Source organism: Rhinoraja longicauda, chromosome 5 (assembly GCF_053455715.1).
Source record: "Rhinoraja longicauda isolate Sanriku21f chromosome 5, sRhiLon1.1, whole genome shotgun sequence".
Lineage (NCBI taxonomy): Eukaryota > Metazoa > Chordata > Chondrichthyes > Rajiformes > Arhynchobatidae > Rhinoraja > Rhinoraja longicauda.
In genome coordinates, this window is record NC_135957.1 from 59,603,227 (window position 1) to 59,625,379 (window position 22,153).

The window sequence follows — 22,153 nt, forward strand, 5'->3', positions numbered from 1 at the left end:
AGAAGCTCAAGACTAACAAGTTTGTGCCGCCATTTGCTTCCGTTCCAGCTTGAGAAATAAGCACTCCTTACATGCAAAGCTTCTATATTTTCATGAAAAAAGACGCACTATGTTGTCCTATATTTCATGTTATTTAGTAAAGCAACTAACTAATAAGATCAATCATTTTCATCCAGCAAAAAAATCAAGAGGGAGATCTTCTCTGGCTCTGTTGAATTCCAACACCCTGGAATTTTGTGGTCCAGTGTATGCAGAAAATTGTGCTGATCTTAGCATGTGCCGATAAAGAATCTTTCCATTCCAGGTCTTCAATATTTGTCCATCCATGTAATACAGTGAGCCAAGGTAGAGGTTGAGGAACTTCTCAACAAATATTTTGACAATTACTCCACCAGCATAAATGGGTATAAAAAGTCAGAAGGCATGAAATAAATGTTGTTAACACTTAGTCCAGTAGTAGTGCAACAGGATCTGATATCCAGCTCCTGTCTGATTTCTGTTTTTTTCCAATATGCATGATGGCCCATAAAATAGGCCAACATGTACATTCCATAACATGTAGCATAAAATGGAGCATGACTTCTGTGGCCCCAAAATTGCTGGCTGTGATTTTATTATTGGTCACAATATTACAACATTATCATGACAATCAATAGATCTTGAGTTGAACAGGTACTTCGGATCTGTCTTCACTAAGGAGGACACAAACAATCTCCCAGATGTACTGGAGGACAGGGGATCTCGGGGGGTAGAGGAACTGAAAGAAATTTGCATTAGGCAAGAAATAATATTGGGTAGACTAATGGGTTGAAGGATGATAAATCCCCTGGGCCTGATGGTCTGCATCCCAGGGTCCTCAGGGAGGTGGCTTTAGAAATAGTGGACGCATTGGTGATCATTTTCCAATGTTCAATAGACTCAGGAGCAGTTCCTGTGCATTGAAGGATAGTTAATGTTATCCCACTTTTCAAGAAAGGAGCGATAGAGAAAACGGGGAATTACAGACCAGTTAGTCTGACTTCGGTGGTGGGAAAGATGCTGGAGTCAATTATTAAAGAGGTAATAATGGTGCATTTGGATAGCAGTAAAAGGATAACTCCAAGTCAGCATGGATTTATGAAAGGGAAATCATGCTTGACTAATCGTCTGGAATGTTTTGAGGATGTGACAAGTAAAATGGATGAAGGGAAGCCAGTGGATGTAGTGTATCTAGACTTTCAGAAAGCCTTTGATAACGTCCCGCACGGGAGATTGGTGACTAAAATTAGAGCACATGGTATTGGGGGTAGGGTGTTGACATGGGTAGAAAATTGGTTGGCAGACAGGAAGCAAAGAGTAGAAGTAAACGGGTCCTTTTCAGAATGGCAGGCAGTGGAGAGTGGAGTGCCGCAAGGCTAGGTGTTGGGGCCGAACTGTTTACCATATATATTAATGATTTGGAAGAGGGAATAGAAGCAACACTAGCAAGTTTGCGGATGACACAAAGCTGGGTGGCAGTGTAAACTGTGAAGAGAATGTTAGGAGGTTGCAAGGTGACCTGGACAGGTTGAGTGAGTGGGCAGATGCGTGACAGATGCAGTATAATATAGATAAATGTGTGGTTATCCACTTTGGCAGCAAAAACAAGGAGGCAGATTATTATCTCAATGGTGTTAGGTTAGGTAAGGGGGAGGTGCAGCGAGACCTGGGTGTCCTTGTACACCAGTCACTGAAAGTTGGCATGCAGGTACAGCAGGCAATGAAGAAAGCTAATGGAATGTTGGCCTTCATAACAAGAGGATTTCAATATAGGAGTAAAGATGTTCTTCTGCAGTTGCATAGGGCCCTGGTAAGATCATATCTGGAGTCTTGTGTACAGTTTTGGTCTCCTAATTTGAGGAAGGACATCCTTGTAATTGAGACAGTGCAGCGTTGGTTCACGAGATTGATCCTCGGGACTGTTATATGAGGAAAGATTGAAAAGACTAGGCTTGTATTCACTGAAGTTTAGAAGGATGAGAGGGGATCTTATAGAAACATATAAAATTATAAAAGGACTGGACAAGCTAGATGCAGGAAAAATGTTCCCAATGTTGGGCGAGTCCAGAACCAGAGGCCACAGTCTTAGAATAAAGGGGAGGCTATTTAAAACTGAGGTGAGAAAAAACTTTTTCACCCAGAGTTGTGAATTTGTGGAATTCTCTGCCACAGAGGGCAGTGGAAGCCAAATCACTGGATGGATTTAAGAGAGAGTTAGATAGAGCTCTAGGGGTTAGTGGAATCAAGGGATATGGGGAGAAGGCAGGCACGGGTTATTGATTGGGGACGATCAGCCATGATCACAATGAATGGCGGTGCTGGCTCGATGGGCCGAATGGCCTCCTCCTGCACCTATTTTCTATGTTTCTATGTCTATCTTGGTCATGCACTGATGCCTTGCATGGAAATTGCTTCTGCGAAGCCCACAGAGGTTTGAATTGTTAATTGGACTCTATGGGACAGCTGCAGGGCAGAACAAGCTGCTGTCGGAACAGATCTATATCAGCATTGAAAATGTAGAATGCCCATGGTGATGCCCATACAGAGAAGTAGAGCAAGATCTGCTCTGATAACGTCTTGATGTTCTGGACAACAGAATTTGTTCTGCTATTGATTAATCAATGTCTCGACCCGAAACGTCACCCATTCCTTCTCTCCTGAGATGTTGCCTGACCTGCGGAGTTACTCCAGCATTTTGTGAATCAATGTGCACAGTATTCTATTTCAGCACAATGACACAGGTCAAATTCTGCAATATAATTTTTCAGGTTTCAGATCCTACATGAAGATCAATAAAGGAAATGTATTGTAATTTAATAATGCATTGTATATAATGAGGGTATAAGGTATCCATTTTTCTCTCTTCTCGTGTGCATTATTTCCAGCATCAAATAGCACATAGGCGATTTGACATCTGTCTGCTTCTTGCTATTAAGAATTGCATGAGAACAAAATGAGTTGATCATCGTAGATTTTCTCTCATTGATAAGTGGAAAATACCTCGCTTCAATTTATACCTCTACTCTTCTAAATGAATAATGTGTGATGATTCCCATGTGCCAGAAGAACTAGGAATTTGTTTGCTATTAACATTAATTGTCTTTTCAAATTACGGACGTTAGGCACATTATTCAATGTTACGATGTGAAACCATGTTCCAATTACCTGTACAATCATTTTACATGACCACCCATTTTGCAGTAAGTTTAAGTGTTTTTGATAATCAAGGATATTTTAGATAAAGAAGCTTAAATAGTATGGGAATAAAAGCAAAAAAATGCTATTAAAAAAAACAATCCATGCCAGGCAGCGAGGAAATGGAATTTACATTTGGGGTCAATAACATTTAATCTTTAAAGAGGTTGGATGGTTAACTGAAGGAACGTGAATGTGTCCACTCCCACCAGCCCTTTTTTACTTTTGGTGTATAATGATGTGCAGTCCAATCTGTAACTTCTTGTTTGCCTGGGAAAATATACTTGTTCGTGAGTATTCATCTCAGTGTACTAATGCTGTCATTTGGTCACGGTTTCTTCTTTTTGATTTCAGGAGCTTTTAATTTTTCAATGTAAATGTTTATTATCTTCTTTACTCAAATGACTATTTAGCTCTTTGTTGTTTTGGTCAATAGAAATCACTTTAAATTAAGTGGTCAGATTTGCAGGTACAACTAAAAATCTCAAACTATTTTAGATACAAATAAATTAAAAAGGCTGGCAATGATGATGGAATGAACCAAGGCCATCTATTTATTTATAACTGGTAATTGTGCAGTGTTCATGGCAATATTTAGTTTTCCGCTTCCCACCCAGTACTCTTTTTCTTTTTAAAAACCGCTTTTACAGAATAGATTTGAAACAGTTTTGCATATCCTGTTAATTATTAGTTTTTACACAAATACATGAAGGTAAGACCTGTAGCTATAAGATTGCGAACAATATCAGCATAATTTTAAATTATATTATTAGACCTGATGTGTAAATTTAGGAAGTGTTTAACATTTTTACCAGGACCGAAGAGTTATTGTAAGCATCTTTCAAGACGGCATTCTGTTTCAACTATAAAGATTTATTTTGGAATGCTATTTATGAAGTGCTGTTCTTGCATCGGTGTAAACTGTGGTGCAGTTGGTAGCAGCATTTAGCAATCTAGCGCAATCTAGATTGATATTGTCTTTAACATGACTCTTACAAACTAAAAACAGATGTACAATAGAAAGCACACTGTCGGGTTGCATCACAGCGTGTTTTGGGAACAGCTCTGCCCAAGACCACAAGAAATTGCAGAAAGTTGTGGATGTAGCCCAGTCCATTACACAGACCAGATTCCCCACCATTGACCTCTTCTACACTTCGCACTGCCTTGGAAAAGCAGCCAACATAATCAAAGACTTATCCCACCCTGGTCAATTCTTCATCTACATGCTCCCATCGGGCGGAGGATACAGAAGCTTGAAACCTCAAACCACCAGACTCAGGAAAAGCTTCTTCCCCTCTGTTATCAGGATTCTGAGTAGCCCCACCTTAAGCTGTGGTACTGTCTGATTCAACACCGCCCCTTTGAGACATTGGCAATTCTCTAGAACTGTTGAGCTACAATGCTGAGAACTATATTCTGCACTTTCCCTTTATTCTAACTATTGTACTTGAGTGTGACTTGATTGTACTTATGTATGATATGATCTGATCTGATTGGATAGCATGCCTAACAAAGCTTCTCACTGTATCCTGGTATACATGACAATAATAAACCTAAATCAAAATCTCTTCAGTTGAGATATTAATCTGATGTTCCATCTGCCTTTACAGTGGATATAGGGGATCCCATAACAAGAGGGAAGTTCTGCCTAGTGTCCTGTCCTGTATATAATGTGTAAATGCAAGATACCATCCTTCCAACATCTTCCTAAAAGTCACTAACCTGCCCAAGACCACAAGAAAACAATTACGAGGATGTTGCCTGGATTGTTGGAAGACTTTGGGCATGCTTGGACTTTATTCCTTGGAGTGTAAAAGGTTGAGTGGTGATCTTATAAAAGTGTGTAAAATCATGAGGGGTAGGGTGAATGCATACACAAAATAGGGGAATCAGGAACAGAGGACATAGGTTTAAGGTGTGAGGGGAAAAGAGATTTGGCAGGCTTGTACTTTATTCCACAAAACACAAGAGACTGAGGGTGATCTTGTGGAGATGTGTAAAATGATGGAAGGAATAAATGGGGTGAATGCACAGTATATATTCCCCCACAGTCGCAGAATCAAGAAATAGAGGGCATGTGTTAAAACACGTTTCTACAACCCTATATTGCACTGGAGAATGTGCAGAAGAGATTCACAAGAATGCTGCCTAGATTAGACTTTAGTTATAACTAGACCAAGTGGACCAGTTGGGCCCAAACCTCTCCTGCATTGGTGCAGCACCCTCTCCCCCCCCCCCCCCACCCTCCCCTCCACCCTCTCCTCCTCCCTCCCCTCCCTTCCCTTCAACCTTCCACCTTCCCCCCCACTCCATCCCCCTCAACCCCCCTTATCCTCCCTCCCTCCACCTCCCTCCCTCCCTAGGAGATAGATTTAAACTTTCAAATGTGAATAACTTTAAAAATATAACACCGATTTCAATGAAATTTCTTCCATTAGCACCAAAGGGACGACGGTGAGTAAGGTGGTCCTAAAATTGTCGCGCTATCGTGTACCATTTTGGCTGTCGTTCAGGAACAAACAAACAAACAAACAAGAGTTTTAGTATATATATGAGAGAGTAAATAGGCTTCATTTTTGTTCCTGTTGCAGAGGCTGAGAGGCATTGGTGGATAGCAAGAATCCTTCCCCCATGGCAATGGTGACTACAACAAAAAAACATAGGTTTAATATAGGAGGGGGGAAGTTTAAAGGGGATCAAAGGAAATGTTTTTTTGTACAGAGATGGATTGATATCTGGAACACGCTATTCAAGGAAGTCGTGGAGACAGAATTTCAACTTTTAAGAGGCATCAGGTGGGCATTTCAATAGTCAAGACATAGGAGGCTGAGAACTTCATATGGTTAAATGAGATTAATATCAAAAGCTACAGTATTTGGCATGGTTGGTGTGGGCCAAAATGGCTGGTTTCTTTGCTGTACAATTCTATGGCTTTCTTACCCTTGTCATCCAGGGTGCTCTGGCTTGTGGGTACTGTATATCCCCAGCTTTAGCAAAAATATCTGCTCTGTAAGGATAATGGGGGTAATTCAAATCACCAGAATATTTGCTTCTTTCACTTTCACTCACTATAGCCTATAGAATACCACTAGTAGACTCATACCATCTTTCTTTCTTCCCAATTCAAAACAAATGAGTTCTATTCCAAACATTTCTAGGGACATCGTCTTTGTCCAGCACCATGTAATGCAGACATACCTACTGTGACTGCAGGAGTGGATCAGATAATGAATATCCAGTGGCAGGTGATCCATCTCATGACAACTCAAACCATGCCTTCCTTCCATCCATCCATCCATCCATCCATCTATTTATTCCTTCCATCATTTTATACATCTCCACAAGATCACGCTCAGTCTCTTGTGTTATGAGAAATAAAGCACAAGACTGCCAAATCTCTTTTCCCCTCACACCTTAAACCTATGTCATTTGTTCCTGATTCTGATGCCAGTACAGGGCATGTCAGAGGCATGACAGAATGCTCTCCCCCTGCCGCAGTGAGTGCAGTTCTAACACTCCAAAACCTCGATTAGATCAAGGGCAAAGCAGCGTGTTGAATTGCCATTTTATCCATCACTAAATGTTTGTTCCCTTTACTTCTGCTGCTCTGTGGCTGTAGAGTGTCACAGCTACAATACGCATGACTTTTGCATGCTGACGTACTCTAACAATACCTGCCAAATCCATGATCTCTAACACTAAGACGGACAACATCATCTGCAGGTTTCTCTGTATATTGAACACCATCTATCATGGCACTAGCTCGCCAGTCCTTAATTGTTGATTTGTCAAAATCCTGCACTTGACTATCCAAAAGCACTGCAGAAGTACCTTCAACAGAACACTGCTAGGATTCAGGAAAGTGATTCACCATTACTTTCCCATGGGTAATTGGAAATGAACTATACATGCTGGCCTTGCCAGCAATAGCACATTAGTTTAGTTTAGAGATAATGTGGAAACAGGCCCTTTGGCCCATTGAATTCGCTGACCTGCGATCCCCGCACACTATCACTATCCTAAACACACTACCACTATCCTAAACACACTACCACTATCCTAAACTCACTAGGGACAATTTATAATTTTTGCCAAGCCAATTAGCCTACAAACCTGTACATCTTTGGAGTGTGGGAGGAAACCAGAACTCCCAGAGAAAACCCACACAGGTCACAGGAAGAGCGTACAAACTTCATATAGACAGCACCCCTAGTCACGATCGAACCCAGGTCTCTGTAAGGCAGCAACTCTAATGCTACGGCATAATGCCAAACATTTAAAGAATACAAAAGTTGTGCCATTCTAATACCGCACCACTTCCTTATCTATTCATACGGAATACAATATTTTGTGTAAATAAGTCTTATTTTCTTTTACTCTGTGTTGTTGTCCATTCCCTTGCCAGTTAATTTAACCCTCAAGAAGTGTATTCAACCTGCTCAAGATTCGTCCCAATCCTGTAAGTGCAACCTGTCTTTCTTAAACAGATTCCCTCCTCCCTCTTCTACATCACAGCAAACAAAGAGTAAACATTCTCTGAACTAATTCCAACCCATTAAGATCCTCCTTTAAGTAAGGATCTGCAGATGCTGGTTTACACCGAAGATAGACACAAAATGCTGGAGTAACTCAGTGGGGCAGGCAACATCTCTGGAGAGAAGGAATGGATGACGTTTTGGGACAAGACCCTTCTTCAGACTGAGAGTCAGGGGAGAGGCAGACTTGATATGGAAGGGTAAGGTGTGAAAGTGACAGATCAAAGCAGACGATAATCAAGAAAATGTAGAATGCTTCATTGTTAGCTGGGGGGAAGGTGACAATGAGGCACACATACATAGTACTCCAGATGTGGTGTCACCAATGCCTTCCTTAACTAAAGAATAACCAACCAATTTTTGTTGTCATTTCCCTCACCAATAAATAAAAACATTCTGTTAGCTTTCCCAATTACATGCTATGCTTGTAGTATGGCTTTCGTGAATCATACTGACGAAAGTTAGTATGATTCACGAAAGCCATGCTACAGGCAGAGCACTTGGATTCCTCGGCACCGTGGTGCTCAGAAAACTGTATTGATATTTGGTACTTCAATCGCGTTCTCATCAAGAGAATTGCTAAAACAGGCATAATAATTGGGGTTACCTGAATTTTACAAATACATGCGGTCTTAAACTAAAATCGTAATAAATGAATTCAAATGGATACAAGTAGGTTTAAAGATAAAACCTATCATGTGCACTGTGTAGATTTTATGTTTTCATTGTGTTTGTGGTCATGTTTTGGATCTGTAGACTTAAGGACAGCAGAAAATAATGGTATGGAATTATTTCTTTAGGGGTAATTAGATTGGAATTGGAAATAATTTATATGTGCTTATGTTGTCATGGCAGGCTAAAATAACTGGAATATTGATAAAGTTAAATATGCCTGTGTAAATATATGGGGTGATATTGATGATTTTTGATGGCTCATTTAAATTAAAAACAGAGAGGAAATGGTTGGGGTTAGTAGGCGTACAGGCAGAAGAGCCCTTAAAAGCTCCTCAGATTTTCCAGACTACTGTTTAATGCCATTTAAGGGCTCTGTGTGTATTTTTGTTTTCTTTTCTGGCCAATCCTTGGATTATAATATTTATTTATTTTTTGCCCCACGCTTCCTTTTCTGGCACTGGAGAGAGCTGGTCAATAGGGACCTGGAAGCCAATGTGTTCAGAAGGTGAGGGTGGGCTGTGAAGGGATGCCAGACTGCTTCGGATGTAGGTGCTCCTACACTCCTCTTGGCATCCACTGACCCAAATTTGCAGAGGGAAATACATGGGTCTCCTTCTCCAAGATTGCTCTACCAATAAACTCTTGATGCCTTTACAGTGATATATTAATGATTGATTAACTGTTATATTTGATATTTCAGAGGTAGGCAATCATTGCAATGCATTTTGTACTTGGCATTACACGAGAATATGTATGCCAGCTGCATCATAATTATTTTTTTTTAAAGACTCAAAAGTGCTGGAGTAATTCAGCAGATCAGGCAGCATCTCTGGAGAATATGGACAGGTGACTTTTTAGGAAGGGAGTCTTATTCTAGCCCTCTGAAGAAGCATCCCAACCCGAAACATCGCCTACCCATGTTCTCCAGAGGAGCTGCCTGACATGCTGAGTTACTCCAGCACTGTGTTTCTCTGGTAAACCAACATCTGCAGTTCCTTGTATCTTCACAAATATTCTTTCCTGATTTCTACGTATAATGCCAATCAACAATTGCTAATAATAAAGGAATTCTCAGAAGTATTCAGTGAATTAACAACCATTTGGGATAGAGGTCCTCATGAAATGGAAAACTGAGTGCATTGCATAAACATTAACAAACAACATTAACAAATAACGTTGAGTTGAATCCCTCAGTGGGCATCTATGATTCCCAGATAGAAGCATTAGTATTTTATTCTAAATCAGAATACAGTACTGCAGCATATTGGAACTGGAAGGCAAAAGGTCAATACCAAAATCATCCCACATTCAACCATATCATAAAATACTAAACTATGTCACAGTTGATCTTGCTGTATAACGGAGACCTCTACAATAAAAACAATTTCTAACTGTAAGGTTTTCTGAAGTGTGTCTGCTGCATTCTGATTTTCTGAAGGGACTTTTTGATGGGAACTAAGCATTCAGACGTGCTTGGTTTTTCAAAACCTAAGTGAATTTGTGTTACATTTATTCTGAAAAAACATTGGTTTCTGTAATACTGTGTAAAAAAATATTCCTATTCCCATTCTAACTAAAAAATTATTCTAATACCCATTCCCACTTGGTCACACAAAACAAATGCAAAACCACAATGCAATTGAAGCACAGGAGCAAAGTAAGGTCTGGAATTTGATTTGTCATGTCTGACCTGGAAACGATTAGGAATAGAATAAAGTTAAATTCCTGAGCACTCCTTGAACGAGAACAAGACCAGGATTTCTAGGTAAAATCACTGCTGCAAATTCACTGCATTTCAATTAAACATTCCTGTTCCGATGCTCACCTTCAAGTCCCAACTCCTCACACAAATTATGACTCGAAGTTCATAAAGCTTACGCATATGCAAAAGATCTGATTAATACTTAACAGGGGAATTTTTTTGGAGGATCATGGCAAAATAAGGGCAAGGACCTACCAGATGGAACTGCCTCAGGCATCCCTCTGTATGGTGACATCTGCTTTCAAATTTTATTTCTGCACCAGTGTTTTTTCCGCCTGTCAAATGCTTGCTGATGCTCTTTCAGGATGGTCTAATCAAATCCTTCCACACCACAGGTCTTTAAGTTAATCTTTGCAGAAATCCTTACCCAGCAGAAATATAACTAGCTGGGCTCATCAAAACCTTCTCAAGGACGTATAGTCAGATAGTGGTGCTGTCCTAGCTAATGACATCCATATCTCACCGTTGAATAAAACATAAAAATGGTTGAATTCTCTGGAGGAGTGGTGGATTGAAAATAGAGCATGTCATACTTTAAGCTGGAGGAACAGGGGCCTTTTGCAGCAAGATGGGGCACATGGCAGCTGAATAATAGATTGAATGAATACAAAAAATGGTCCTTAATTGTTTTGTTATATTCTCACAGCTCTCATTGATTTGTTGACTGATTTATCTTCATTTACAGTATTAGGAAATTTGTTTGCCAATTTCCGGGTGCAACTATTAAAGGGAAAAACTGTTGTGCAGCTTGCATTTTATAACTGAGACCTACAAACTAACGACCCTCCTTAAATGAAAATTGAAGCCGAGTTTCAGTCGAGTCATTGTCATATTTTGTGATCGTTTCATTTTTATTTTCCCTGAAATAGATTTGGTAATGAGTTTGTTCAAGCATTGCATATTTAAAAATAATGGGTTTTTATTTGTGGTGGGGCCACAGGCATTATAGTTGTGCAGCCAGAGAAGCCTGCTTTACAGATAGTGCACGTCTTTATGAGAGTCAATGATATGACTCAGTGCTTTATAACCCATGCCACAAGGGGGCAGTTGTGGGTGATAGATAGTTTTCTAACATCTACTTGTTGGAGCAACAGTCGGGAAAGAAGTTAATGGAACAATTATACAAAACACTGTGGATGCTGGAAACCTGTAATGAAAACTGGATGTCTTGGAATTGCTCTATGGCTCAGTTAGCATCTCTAATAAATGTAACGCTTCATGTGATTGATCTGTTGAGTTCTTCCAACAGTTTCTGTTTCAGTTTTAGTGAGAAGTACAACTTTTTTTATTGGCTGGGCAGAAGAGCCAAATGGGGAATAAATGGGGCATAGAAGGCGCACGGCTTAGTTGGAGAGAAACGTGCTTGTGTTAAGCACAAAGCTATTACAACAGCACAGTCCCCATAATCAGTCCACTTAAGGGTAGTAAGTGGCACGTTATTTTTGTTTCTTGTACTTGAGATGAAGGTTTTGCTGGCAAGGCCAACATTACTGAAGGTAATTTTTATTGTGCCTTGAAAATTGACTTGTTGTACATAAAATAAAACCAAATGAGAATGCATCTCTCTTCAGAATTTCGATTTTCTTTCAGAAAACTTGGAAAAATGCACAGAAAATATAGATTTAGGAGAGACACAGTATTCAGCTTGATTATCAGGGATTCACATTCCATAGTTTGGATTAGATTACTGTGTAACTAGATATCACAATATATACAGTGGTCTTTGTATGACGAAATGCCCAAAGTGCTGTTCAGGACTGTCTCGATACACCCTTGATTATAAGGCTCCGGGAGTGCTTATCAGACTAATCATCTTTACTGACTCTTGGGGGGATATCCACATTTGTAAGTCATCTGACACACCAGGTTATTCCCTGCTCAAGTTACCTTGTTGTCCACTGCTTATTCTACTAGAGTCTCCAAAGATAATTTGCTTATCAACAGTAGAGTCATAATATATCACTGGTGGTTAACTGATTACTTTTAAAGACATAAGAAAATAAGAAATTGAAGTGGTATTAAGCTATTTTGTCCCTTGTGTCTGCTCTTGCATTCAATAAGAACAAGGCTGATCTTTATTCACAATGTTGCTTTTATGCATTAATCATATATCCCTCGATTCCTTTAATATACAACATTTTTGCATATGCTCAGTGACTGAACCTTCGCAACCTTCTTGGGTATTTAATTTTAAACATTCACTACCTTAAGATTCACTATCTTTAAAAAAATCTTTAAGATTTTTTTTTCTGATCTCAGTCCTTCATTGACCAATCCCTTTTTATGAATCTGTGACCATTTATAATTAAGTTACATTTGCTACATTCCAACCTGTGGGAATGGGTTGATCTGTGAAATCAACCAGTATATGCAAATCTCCACCGCCTGTACCATGGAGTCTGTCACTGGTAGGTATCAGATCCTTTTGAGCTGTAAAACATCAACTCTAAATAGAAATTAAAAGAACGATAGCTTACAAATATAAGATTTGAGGACCTTACTCTCCAAACAAAGAATTCCTCACCATTATCGCTTTAAAGCTCATGATAACAGTCCAGCTATGGATGTCAGTCCAGTTTCTTTATGAGTCTGCAAATAAATAAATAAAGGGATCTAAGTCACCATACAAATTATTGTTTTGACCAAGCTATTGCTCATTTGTCTTGATATCCTCATGTCCAAATGTCCAGTGCAGAGGAAGGGTCTCGTCCCTAAATTTCCCTCCACACATGCCGCCTGACCTATTGATTTTCTACAGAAGCTTGTTTTTAGTCCAGACTTTGTTTGATTATTCAGTCAAATGGCTTAGAACATTTTAATGTAAGAAAGACATCAGCATCTCCAAGGCAGTCCTATTGTTTCTTCAAAAAGAAGACCAGATCTGAGGAAAGAAGTACAGGCTTCCAGAAGCTTATTTTTAACCCATGCACTCCAAACTAGGTTTAATAAAGTTTAACATCTGTTAATGCAATTGTGAAGAATGCCTGCATTTTCATATTCTCGTGTTTCTTTAAACATGGAAGGAAGCCATTCAGCCCTTTGGGACAATGCTGGCTTCAGATCAAATGTATTCACCCATTTGTTTCTCTGTTGTTGCCTTCAACTTAACCTTCCTCGTTAATCTATTAAAGATAGACACCAAATGTTGGAGTAACTCAGCGGGACAAGCAGCATCTCTGGAGAGAAGCAATGGGTGACGTCTCAGGTCGAGACCCTTCTTCAAACAAGAAATACTACCCGTCTCATGTCCATATATTGTGTAGAACCTTAAAACAGGCCTACTGAAAACACAAATACTTTACAAAATTTGATTCCTCTTTTTCAAACCTATTGTTACACATCATCAGCATTTCCTTTTTATCAAATGTTGTCAACTGCCTGTTGTGATGGCATACTTTCAAGTGCTCTGCGACCATGTCCTCACTAATGTCTATGCTGAAGAAAACGTTATTTTTTCATAGGTGGAATGGTTTTCCAAAGCTTTCTTTTCAGGGCATTTATTTGTAAAAATAAATTATCAGGCAGACAGCTCATTTTTAAGTTGGGAATTAAAAGGCTTCAGTCATTTTTATAATGAAATTGGGTCATAAAGTCTTCACTTTTTTTTAAGGTTTCTTGACATAAAATAGTATTTTCATGGATATTAAATATAACCAGGTACATTTCTCTTGGTATTTATGGGTTTATTTGGAACATTGAGTACAAAAATGTTTGAAAGACAACCACAAATTATAGTTTTCATTTGTTTATAGGGAAATGTTGGAAAACCTTCTTTCCGTAAATTCATTTTAGAATACGACTTTCCTGTTTCCAGGAAGAATACCAGATATACTCAGTCAAGGTTCATGTAAATGCCAAAGAAGTTAAAAAAAAACTTTGAAGGAAAAACAGTCACCACAAATCAATGCTGGCCTTTGTACGCTCTTGGTAATTGAATGATGATGCATAATATGCCTGAAGGTTTAATTTAGTTTATTGTCACGTGTACCGAGATACAGTGAAAAGCTTTCTTTTTGAGGGACCAATCCCTGGGGAAGGTGAATAAGGACAAGATAGATCTTTCCTGTAATGTAATTGTCATCTAATTAAATCAAGATTACAGCAAGTACAGCACCTCCTGAACAATCCATTTTTGAATAAAATTGGGTTTGAGCTTTGTTGGAAAGAGAGAGGCATAAGAGACTGCAGATGCTGGAATCTGTAGCAAATAAAGACGAACAGCTGGAGGAACTCAGCGGGTCAGGCAGCATCTGTGGAGAAAAAAGGACAGATAGAGTTTTGGGTGGAGACCCTTTTTCCAGTCTACATGAAGACTCTCAAGCTGAAACATCAACTATATTTCCCTCCATAAATGAGCTCCTCCAGTTGCTCTCCTTTTATTGTTCCGAAAACCCTCACCTCCACATATTAAAATTGAATAACCAGTCAATGCTTCTTTTTAAGACATACAAATGAATAAAGGCTAATTTAGTGAACTATCGGAGTATCTTTGAAGATTTGAAAATTCCTGTTGTCTCAAGTCAGCAGAAAGAAAAATTAACATTATTGACGATTAAATGTACGGAACTTGTAAATGATTGCAACATATTGTTGGATAATGTTAATCAGTTTTTTGTCAGTATTTTAATTATGGTTAGTAAATGGGTTCCATTTTGACCAGCAGCATACATTTGGTTCATGTTGCGATGTGGTTTAGGTTTAGTATTGTCACATGTACTGAGGCACAGTGAAGAGCTTTGCTTTTGCATGCAGGAATGGTGGTCATTGTTGGCCATCCTGAAGCCTGTCGACAGAATGTTTACTGACTTTTACGTAGTGATTTAAAGAGTAATCTGAATTAGCAAGGTGGCTTCTGGAGAGCATCCATGATGTGTGAGAACTGGGAATGGATATACAACACCCTTCTGTTAAGTCAACTAAAAATGTTCACTGAAGCTCAAAGTATACATTAAATGTACAGAACAGTACAGATTTATGTGCAAAGGACTATGCAGAGGGTGAGAACGATAGATGGTAAAAAGAAAGGAGATAAAAAGACAGAAAGAAAATAGCTTATTTCAAGTTAATTTTCCAACATTAATGAAATATGCTGAAGGAGTGAGACTCCATACATATGAAATTACATTTTCAGGGTCAGAGAGGTTGTTGACAATAACTAAGATTCATCACAACCATCAAAGAATACTATTTCAACGTTTTGTTCTCAATTATATCAGTGGAGAACTAGTGCAATGCTGAATCAGAAGTTCTGGAAGAGAAGATAAACACAAAATGCTGGAGTAACTCAGCGGGACAACCAACATATCTGGATAGAAGGAATGATGTATTGGGTCGAGACCCATCTTCAGACTGAGAGTCAGGGGAGAGGGAGACACAGAGATAAGGAAGGGTAAGGTGTGAAAGAGATGCGAATCAAGGAAAATGTAGAATAGATCATTGTTAGTTAGGATAAGTTGACACCAAGAACAAAAAGAGAAAAATGTAATCGGGGACAGTCAGACTGATCGGAGAACTGGGTGGGAAAGCAAGGGTTACTTGAAGTTAGAGAAGTCAATATTCATACCTCTGGGGTGCAATCTGCCCAAGCAAAATATGAGGTGCTGTTCCTCACTCTGACAGAGAATGTGGAAGTTGAACTTTGCAATTTCTGTATTTAATTGCCCAATCCGAGTTGGTAGCCTCACTATTCTTCTCAGAGCACTCAAGCCAGTTACAGTGCATTCAGAAAGTATTCAGACCCCTTCACCTTTTCCACATTTTGCTACATTACAGGACAAAGACAAAATCTATTCCCCTCATGATTTTAAATAGCCCTATCAGACCATCCCTAACCCTACTGCACTCCAAGGAATAAAATCCGAGCCTGTCCAACATCTTCCTCTACCTCAGTCCCTCAGGTTCTGTCAACTTTTGTCTGCACACTTTCCAGCTTAATGACATATTTCCCATAATAAGGTGATCAAACTGAACACAATACTCCAAGTGTGGCCTCACTGACATCTTGTACAACTGCAAGATTATGACTCAACTTCTGTATTCAATTCTCTGATTGATGAAGACCAAAGTACCAAAAGGTTTCTTGACCACATTATCTACCTACGAAGCAATTTTTAGAGAACCATGTATTTGTACTCCTGGATCCTTCAGCTGTACAACACTTCGCACGGCCCTAATATAAAGTCAGGACATTTCTGCTTTCCCAGCTTGTTTCTCATGTGGTGAAGGTAAAAAAAAGACATTGCCTTAACTTATTTTTGGCTTTCTTTATGATTTTATGGCATGAACATAAAAATCAATTGCATCCCTTTCATTTTAACCGAACAGTATGTGTTGTTAAAAATAGAATGCATATCTGTCACAACCAAAATCCAAATGTATTCTTTAGTCGGGCATATGCCCTGTGATGATTGTTTAGTTTAAAACCCAAAATAAAAACCACAAATGTCCGAGGGAGGAGTTTTTTTTCTGAAGAAAAACCACTCTTGGGTTTTGGTCAGATCAAGGCTAAACTCAAAAATAAAAATGTGCAGTTGTTGTTGTTTATCATTACATTGCATCAAGGAGAGGATAGAATGTATAATGTGCAGTACAAATTGAGTCCAGCCAGGAAAAGGTTGCAATAAGGCAAAGAATACTAAATAATAAGGTTAAAAAGTCTTAAAGTTTTTTTTTAAATGGTTAATGTTAAGGTGCTGTTCCTAAACGTGTGAATCGTTCGTGGTGAGATATGTGTTGCAAATTTTTACAATGTAATTGCTGTTACAGAGACAGCTGCAAAGGGACCAAGGATACAGTGTTTATATTTTGCAGGACAAGAAAAAGAGATTGGGTGACATTGTTATTCAAAGATGAAGCCAGTGCAATAGTGGGAAAGGATATTAGATAGTAAAATTAAAATGTGTATTCAGTCCACGTTGAACGAAGAAGCATCAAGATGTGGAAGACATTGGTGGGAGTCATAAATAGTGTTCCCTACATTAATCATAATGTGGGGTGACATCAAATAAGAAAATAAGAATGTATGTTGCAAGACTGATGCCACAATTGGGTGAATTTAATCTACGCATGCTCTAGGCAAATTAAATCTGCAATAACACTGAAAGGAAAATTTCTGGGTGTACAGGATAGGTTTTTGGATCAGTTTTGTTGAACAACCAATTAAGGTTCATAAGTTCATAACAGAAAGGAGAAGAATTAGGCCATTTGGCTACTCCGCCATTCAATCATGCCTGATTTATCTTTACCTCTCAACCTCATTCTCATGCCTTCTCCCCATAACCCCTGATTTAGGTTCAGACTGCCTAAAATTACTCTTCAGCAGAAAAAGTTTATTTATTAATCTGATTGTGCAACCATAACAGTGGCATCATAGTGTTCTTCAAGAGCCATGAAGTCCTTGAACTAGCCGGCAAAATCATAATCCCACCTCGGCATGGACCACCAGTTGCAATATCATGGACTTGTTTGCTCATTGTGTTATGGACTTTGCACATTTGGTAGAGTTGCTGCCTGAAAGTGCTAGATAGCCAGGTACAATCCTGACCACAGGTGCTGTAAGGAGTTTGTACATTTTCCATGTGACAGCATGGATTTTCTTCGAGTACTCTGGTTTCCCCCACACTCCAAAGATGTGCAGGTTTGTAGGTTAATTGGCTTCTGTAAATTGGCCCTTGGGTGTAGTATAGAACTAGTATATATCGATCCGTGTGGACTCAGTGTGCCACTGAGCCTGTTTCCTCGCTGTATCTCTTAATTAAACCAAAGGAGAATATAACAGGACATATGAAAAATATCACTGGAATTAGGCAGAGTCTGCCTGGATTTTGCAAAGGAAAATTGTGTTTGACAACTTAATTAGAATTTTTGAGAAGAAAACTGGTATAATAGATAAGGGCAAACCAGTGGATTTGGTGTACACGAGTTCTCAGAAAATGTTTGATGAAGTCCCACAAGAGTTTGGGGGATTTTATTAAAATACGTGATATTTGGGTACTGTGGATTAAAAATTGGTTGACAGCCAGGACACAGATACTCGGCATAAAAGTATGGTTGGTGCTAAATAGGTACTGCAGAAATCCATGCTAGGGCATCAACTGTTTATAACATCTATAAATGGAGACACAAATTGCAGTATTTTGAAGTTTACCAATTCAGTAAAACTGGGTGGGATTGTTAAGAGCAAGCAAAGACGTTTCAAGTCAACGTAGACTGAGCAAGTGGGCAAAAACTTGGAGATGTGGTATAACATGGATAAATATAAATGTATCCACTTTAGAGGGAACAAAAACAAAGGGATTGCAACAATGTGTCTTCACTCTTCATTCCTGGGATGATAGAGTTGCTTCATGAAGAGAGATTTGGTCCACAAAATTTATATTCTGGAGCCTTTGTATCAGGCTTTATATCAGAAAGCCTTTGATAAGGTCCTGCATGGGAGGTTGGTGAACAAAATTAGAGCACATGGTATGGGGGTAGGGTATTGACATGGATAGAGAATTGGTTGGCAAACAGGAAGCAAAGAGTAGGAATAAACGGGTCCTTTTCGGAATGGCAGGCAGTGGCAAGTAGAGTGCCGCAAGGCTCGGTGCTGCAACTTTTTACAATATATATTAATGATTTGGATGATGGAATTAGAAGTAACACTAGCATGTTTGCAGATGACACAAAGCTGGGTGGCAGTGTGAACTGCGAAGAGAATGTTAGTAGGTTGCAGGGTGACTTGGACAGGTTGAGTGAGTGGGCAGTTGCATGGCAGATGCAGTATAATGTAGATAAATGTGAGGTTATCTACTCTCGCGGCAAAAACAAGGAGGCAGATTATTATCTTAATGGTGTCAGATTAGCAGACCTCCCAACCCTTCCCAATTTTGGCGAAAGTTTCCGCTTTCTTATTTCATTTTCGCCATTCCGATTTTGCTTCACATTTTTCCACAAAACACACACCTCGCCGCTCGCCTCGCCCAGCCCCGCCACTGGCCCCGCCTCGCCGCTGTACTCGCCCCGACTCGCCTCTGTACTCGCCTCGCAGCTGGCCAGGCCTCGCCTCGCCGCTGTACTCGCCTCGCCACTAGCCTGGCCTCGCCTCGCCGCTGGCCCGGCCTCGCCGCTGTACTCGCCTCGCCTCGCCGCTGGCCCGGCCTCGCCTCATTGCTGTACTCACCTCGCCACTAGCCTGGCCTGGCCTGGCCTCGCCGCTGGCCCGGCCTCGCCGCTGTATTTGCCTCGCCTCGTCGTTGGCCCGGCCTCGCCGCTGTACTCACCTCGCCTTGCCGCTAGACCTCGCCTTGCCACTGTACTCACCTCGCCACTGTACTCGCCTCGCCACTAGCCTCGCCTCACCTCGCCGCTCACCCGGCCTCACCTTGTCGCTGGCCCGGCCTCACCGCGCCTCTGGCCTGGCCTCGCCTCGCCGCTGGCCCGGCCTCATCTCGCTGCGGAGCGTGAGGCCCGTTGATGTTGAGAGGGGATGGGGGGAGGGGGTTAGGGTGTGGGGCAGTGGGGTAGTGGAGTGGGAGGAGGGAGTGGGGGTCAGAGGGTGGAGGAAGGGAGGGGGAGAGTGGGGGTGGGAGGGGAGTAGGGGAGGAGGGGTGGGGGAGTGGATTTGGGGGGAAAGGGGGGGTGGAGGGGAGTAGGGGGAGGGGTGTGGAGGGGTGGGGAGAGTGGGGAGGGGTGGGGGTGTAGGGGGGGTGGGGGGGAGTAGGGCTGGGGGGAGTAGGGTTGGGGGGAGTAGGGTTGGGGGGGACATGGACCGTTGTGATTTGCTGTTGGACCACTGGAGCAAGTATGTCTTCAATTAAATTAGGTATGTGCAGTTGTTTAAATGAAACTCTTTCTTCATAACTTAGTCATACATTTTATGACCATTGTTCTTTTATTTAATACCAAGAGAATTGGGATGTGTAAGGAAAAAGCAAAATAGAAAGAACAAAACAAAACAATTTTTGCTTTGTTGTAAAAAGTATTTCTGTTCAATAACCTTTCTATAATAGTAGAATATACTCATGATAGGCCTGACATTGTACATGTAGTCCAAGAACTACAGACTGTTGGAAATAATAGTTGTTTTTCACTCGAGAATGTAGCGCAACGCATACACACATATGGCGTGCTTTTTGTTTTGCTGAAAAGTTGCATTATGCGCCATATCATTATATGGCCCATAATGCAACGTTTCATTATGGGCATCAAAATTCTGAATTTGTAAAATCAAATGTTGGGAGGTCTGGATTAGGTAAAGGGGAAGTGCAACAAATCCTTGGTGTCCTTGTACACCAGTCATGAAAGTAAGCGTGCAGGTACAGTAGGCAGTGAAGAAAGCTAATGGCATGTTGGCCTTCATAACGAGAGGATTTGAGTATAGGAGCCAAGAGGTCCTTCTGCAGTTGTATAGGGCCCTAGAGACCACATCTGGAGTATTGTGTGCAGTTTTGGTCTCCTAATTTGAGGAAGGATGTCCCTGCTATTGAGTCAGTGCAACGTAGGTTCATGAGGTTAATCCCTGGGATGGAGGGACTGTCATATGAGGAAAGATTGGAAAGGCTGGGCTTGTGTTCACTGGAGTTTAGAAGGATGACGGGATCTTAGAGATACATATAAAATTATAAAAGGACTGGACAAGCTAGATGCAGGAAAAATGGTCCCAATGTTGGGGGAGTCCAGAACCAGAGGCCACAGTCTAAAAATAAAGGGGAGACCATTTAAAACTGAGGTGAGAAGAAACTTTTTCACCCTGAGAGTTGTGAATTTGTGGAATTCTCTGCCACAGAAGGCAGTGGAGGCCAATTCACTGGATGAATTTAAAAGATAGTTAGATAGAGCTATCGGGGCTCGTGGAATCAAGGGATATGGGGAGAAGGCAGGCACAGGTTATTGATTGTGGATGATCAGCCATGATCACAATGAATGGTGGTGCTGGCTCAAAGGACCAAATGGCCTCCTCTTGCATCTATTTTTTAATGTTTCTATGAACTAATTGAAAACTTCAAATTCTGACAAATCTAGACAGACTGGATGCAAAGAATGTTTCCCCTGCTTTTGTTAAGTCCATGTGTAAGAAATCAACCAGTCAAATGAAGGGTATACCATGATGAGGAAATAATGGGAATGGAGCAGAATTTTTAACATGCAAATCAAAAATATTACTGTAAAATTGGCAGTCAGTTTTGGTTCAATCACATTTGAGTGATTGTGACAGTACTGTTAAGCATGAGAAATTATTTATTTCCCAAATTATTCTTTCACCATAACACTATGTGTGATTCATGGTGACTGGTCTTTGCAGCTCTGGCCACTTCACAAGGGGCTGGAACAGTCATCTAATATTGAGCAGGTTTTTAAAAAATAGTAGATTTTGAACAATAAATCTCTGCAAATGGCATGAAACGTTTACTGGCGAAGTCTCTGCCTCAGATACAGAAATATTTGGAAAATAGTTTTTAACAGTAATGAGACCGTGAAACATTGGAAATGCTGAAGAGCTAAAATATTTTCGTGGAGAGGTGGAGAAGATGATCATCAATGAAAAGAGGCACAAGGAACTGCAGATGCTGGTTTTCACACAAAGACACAAAATGCTGGAATAACTCAGCGGGTCAAACAGAATAAGGATAGATGATGTTTCACGTCGTGACCATTCTTCAATCTCTGAAGAAGCCTTCTATAAATATACCAAAAGGGACACAACCCATACACATTCTCCAGAAATGCTGCCTGACCTGCAGAGATACTCCAGCATTTAGTATATTTTTTCTCTCAAGGAAAAGATGTTGGGTGATTGGTGTCTCTGTTTAGTGGATTTGGAAGGAGAGTAGATGTATGATGGATTGGATGCAGGAGCATGAACTTCGAAGTAACTTTGCAAAGTCATGTTCAGTGATCGGTTTGCTGTAAACCTAAATGACATTTAGTTTTTTAGGTGGATATAATGAAGATCTCCGAGTGCTATAACATGCTGAGTACCTTCAGA

General features: G+C 40.3%; 2 protein-coding genes across 2 annotated transcripts in view; one reads left to right on the forward strand and one right to left on the reverse strand.

Annotated features, from left to right (window-relative positions):
- Positions 1 to 22,153, forward strand: part of nt5dc1 (5'-nucleotidase domain containing 1) — a 434,656-nt gene that overhangs the window by 240,340 nt on the left and 172,163 nt on the right. The gene's annotated exons all lie outside the window — the stretch shown is intronic.
- LOC144593817 (uncharacterized) overlaps positions 1 to 22,153 on the reverse strand; it is a 174,952-nt gene that overhangs the window by 108,686 nt on the left and 44,113 nt on the right. The window contains exons 6-7 of the mRNA XM_078399936.1: positions 6,891 to 7,063; positions 6,157 to 6,223 (exon numbers count right to left, since the gene is read on the reverse strand). Of these exons, the coding sequence (XP_078256062.1) occupies positions 6,157 to 6,223; positions 6,891 to 7,063 (240 nt within the window). The remainder of the gene's footprint in view (positions 1 to 6,156; positions 6,224 to 6,890; positions 7,064 to 22,153) is intronic.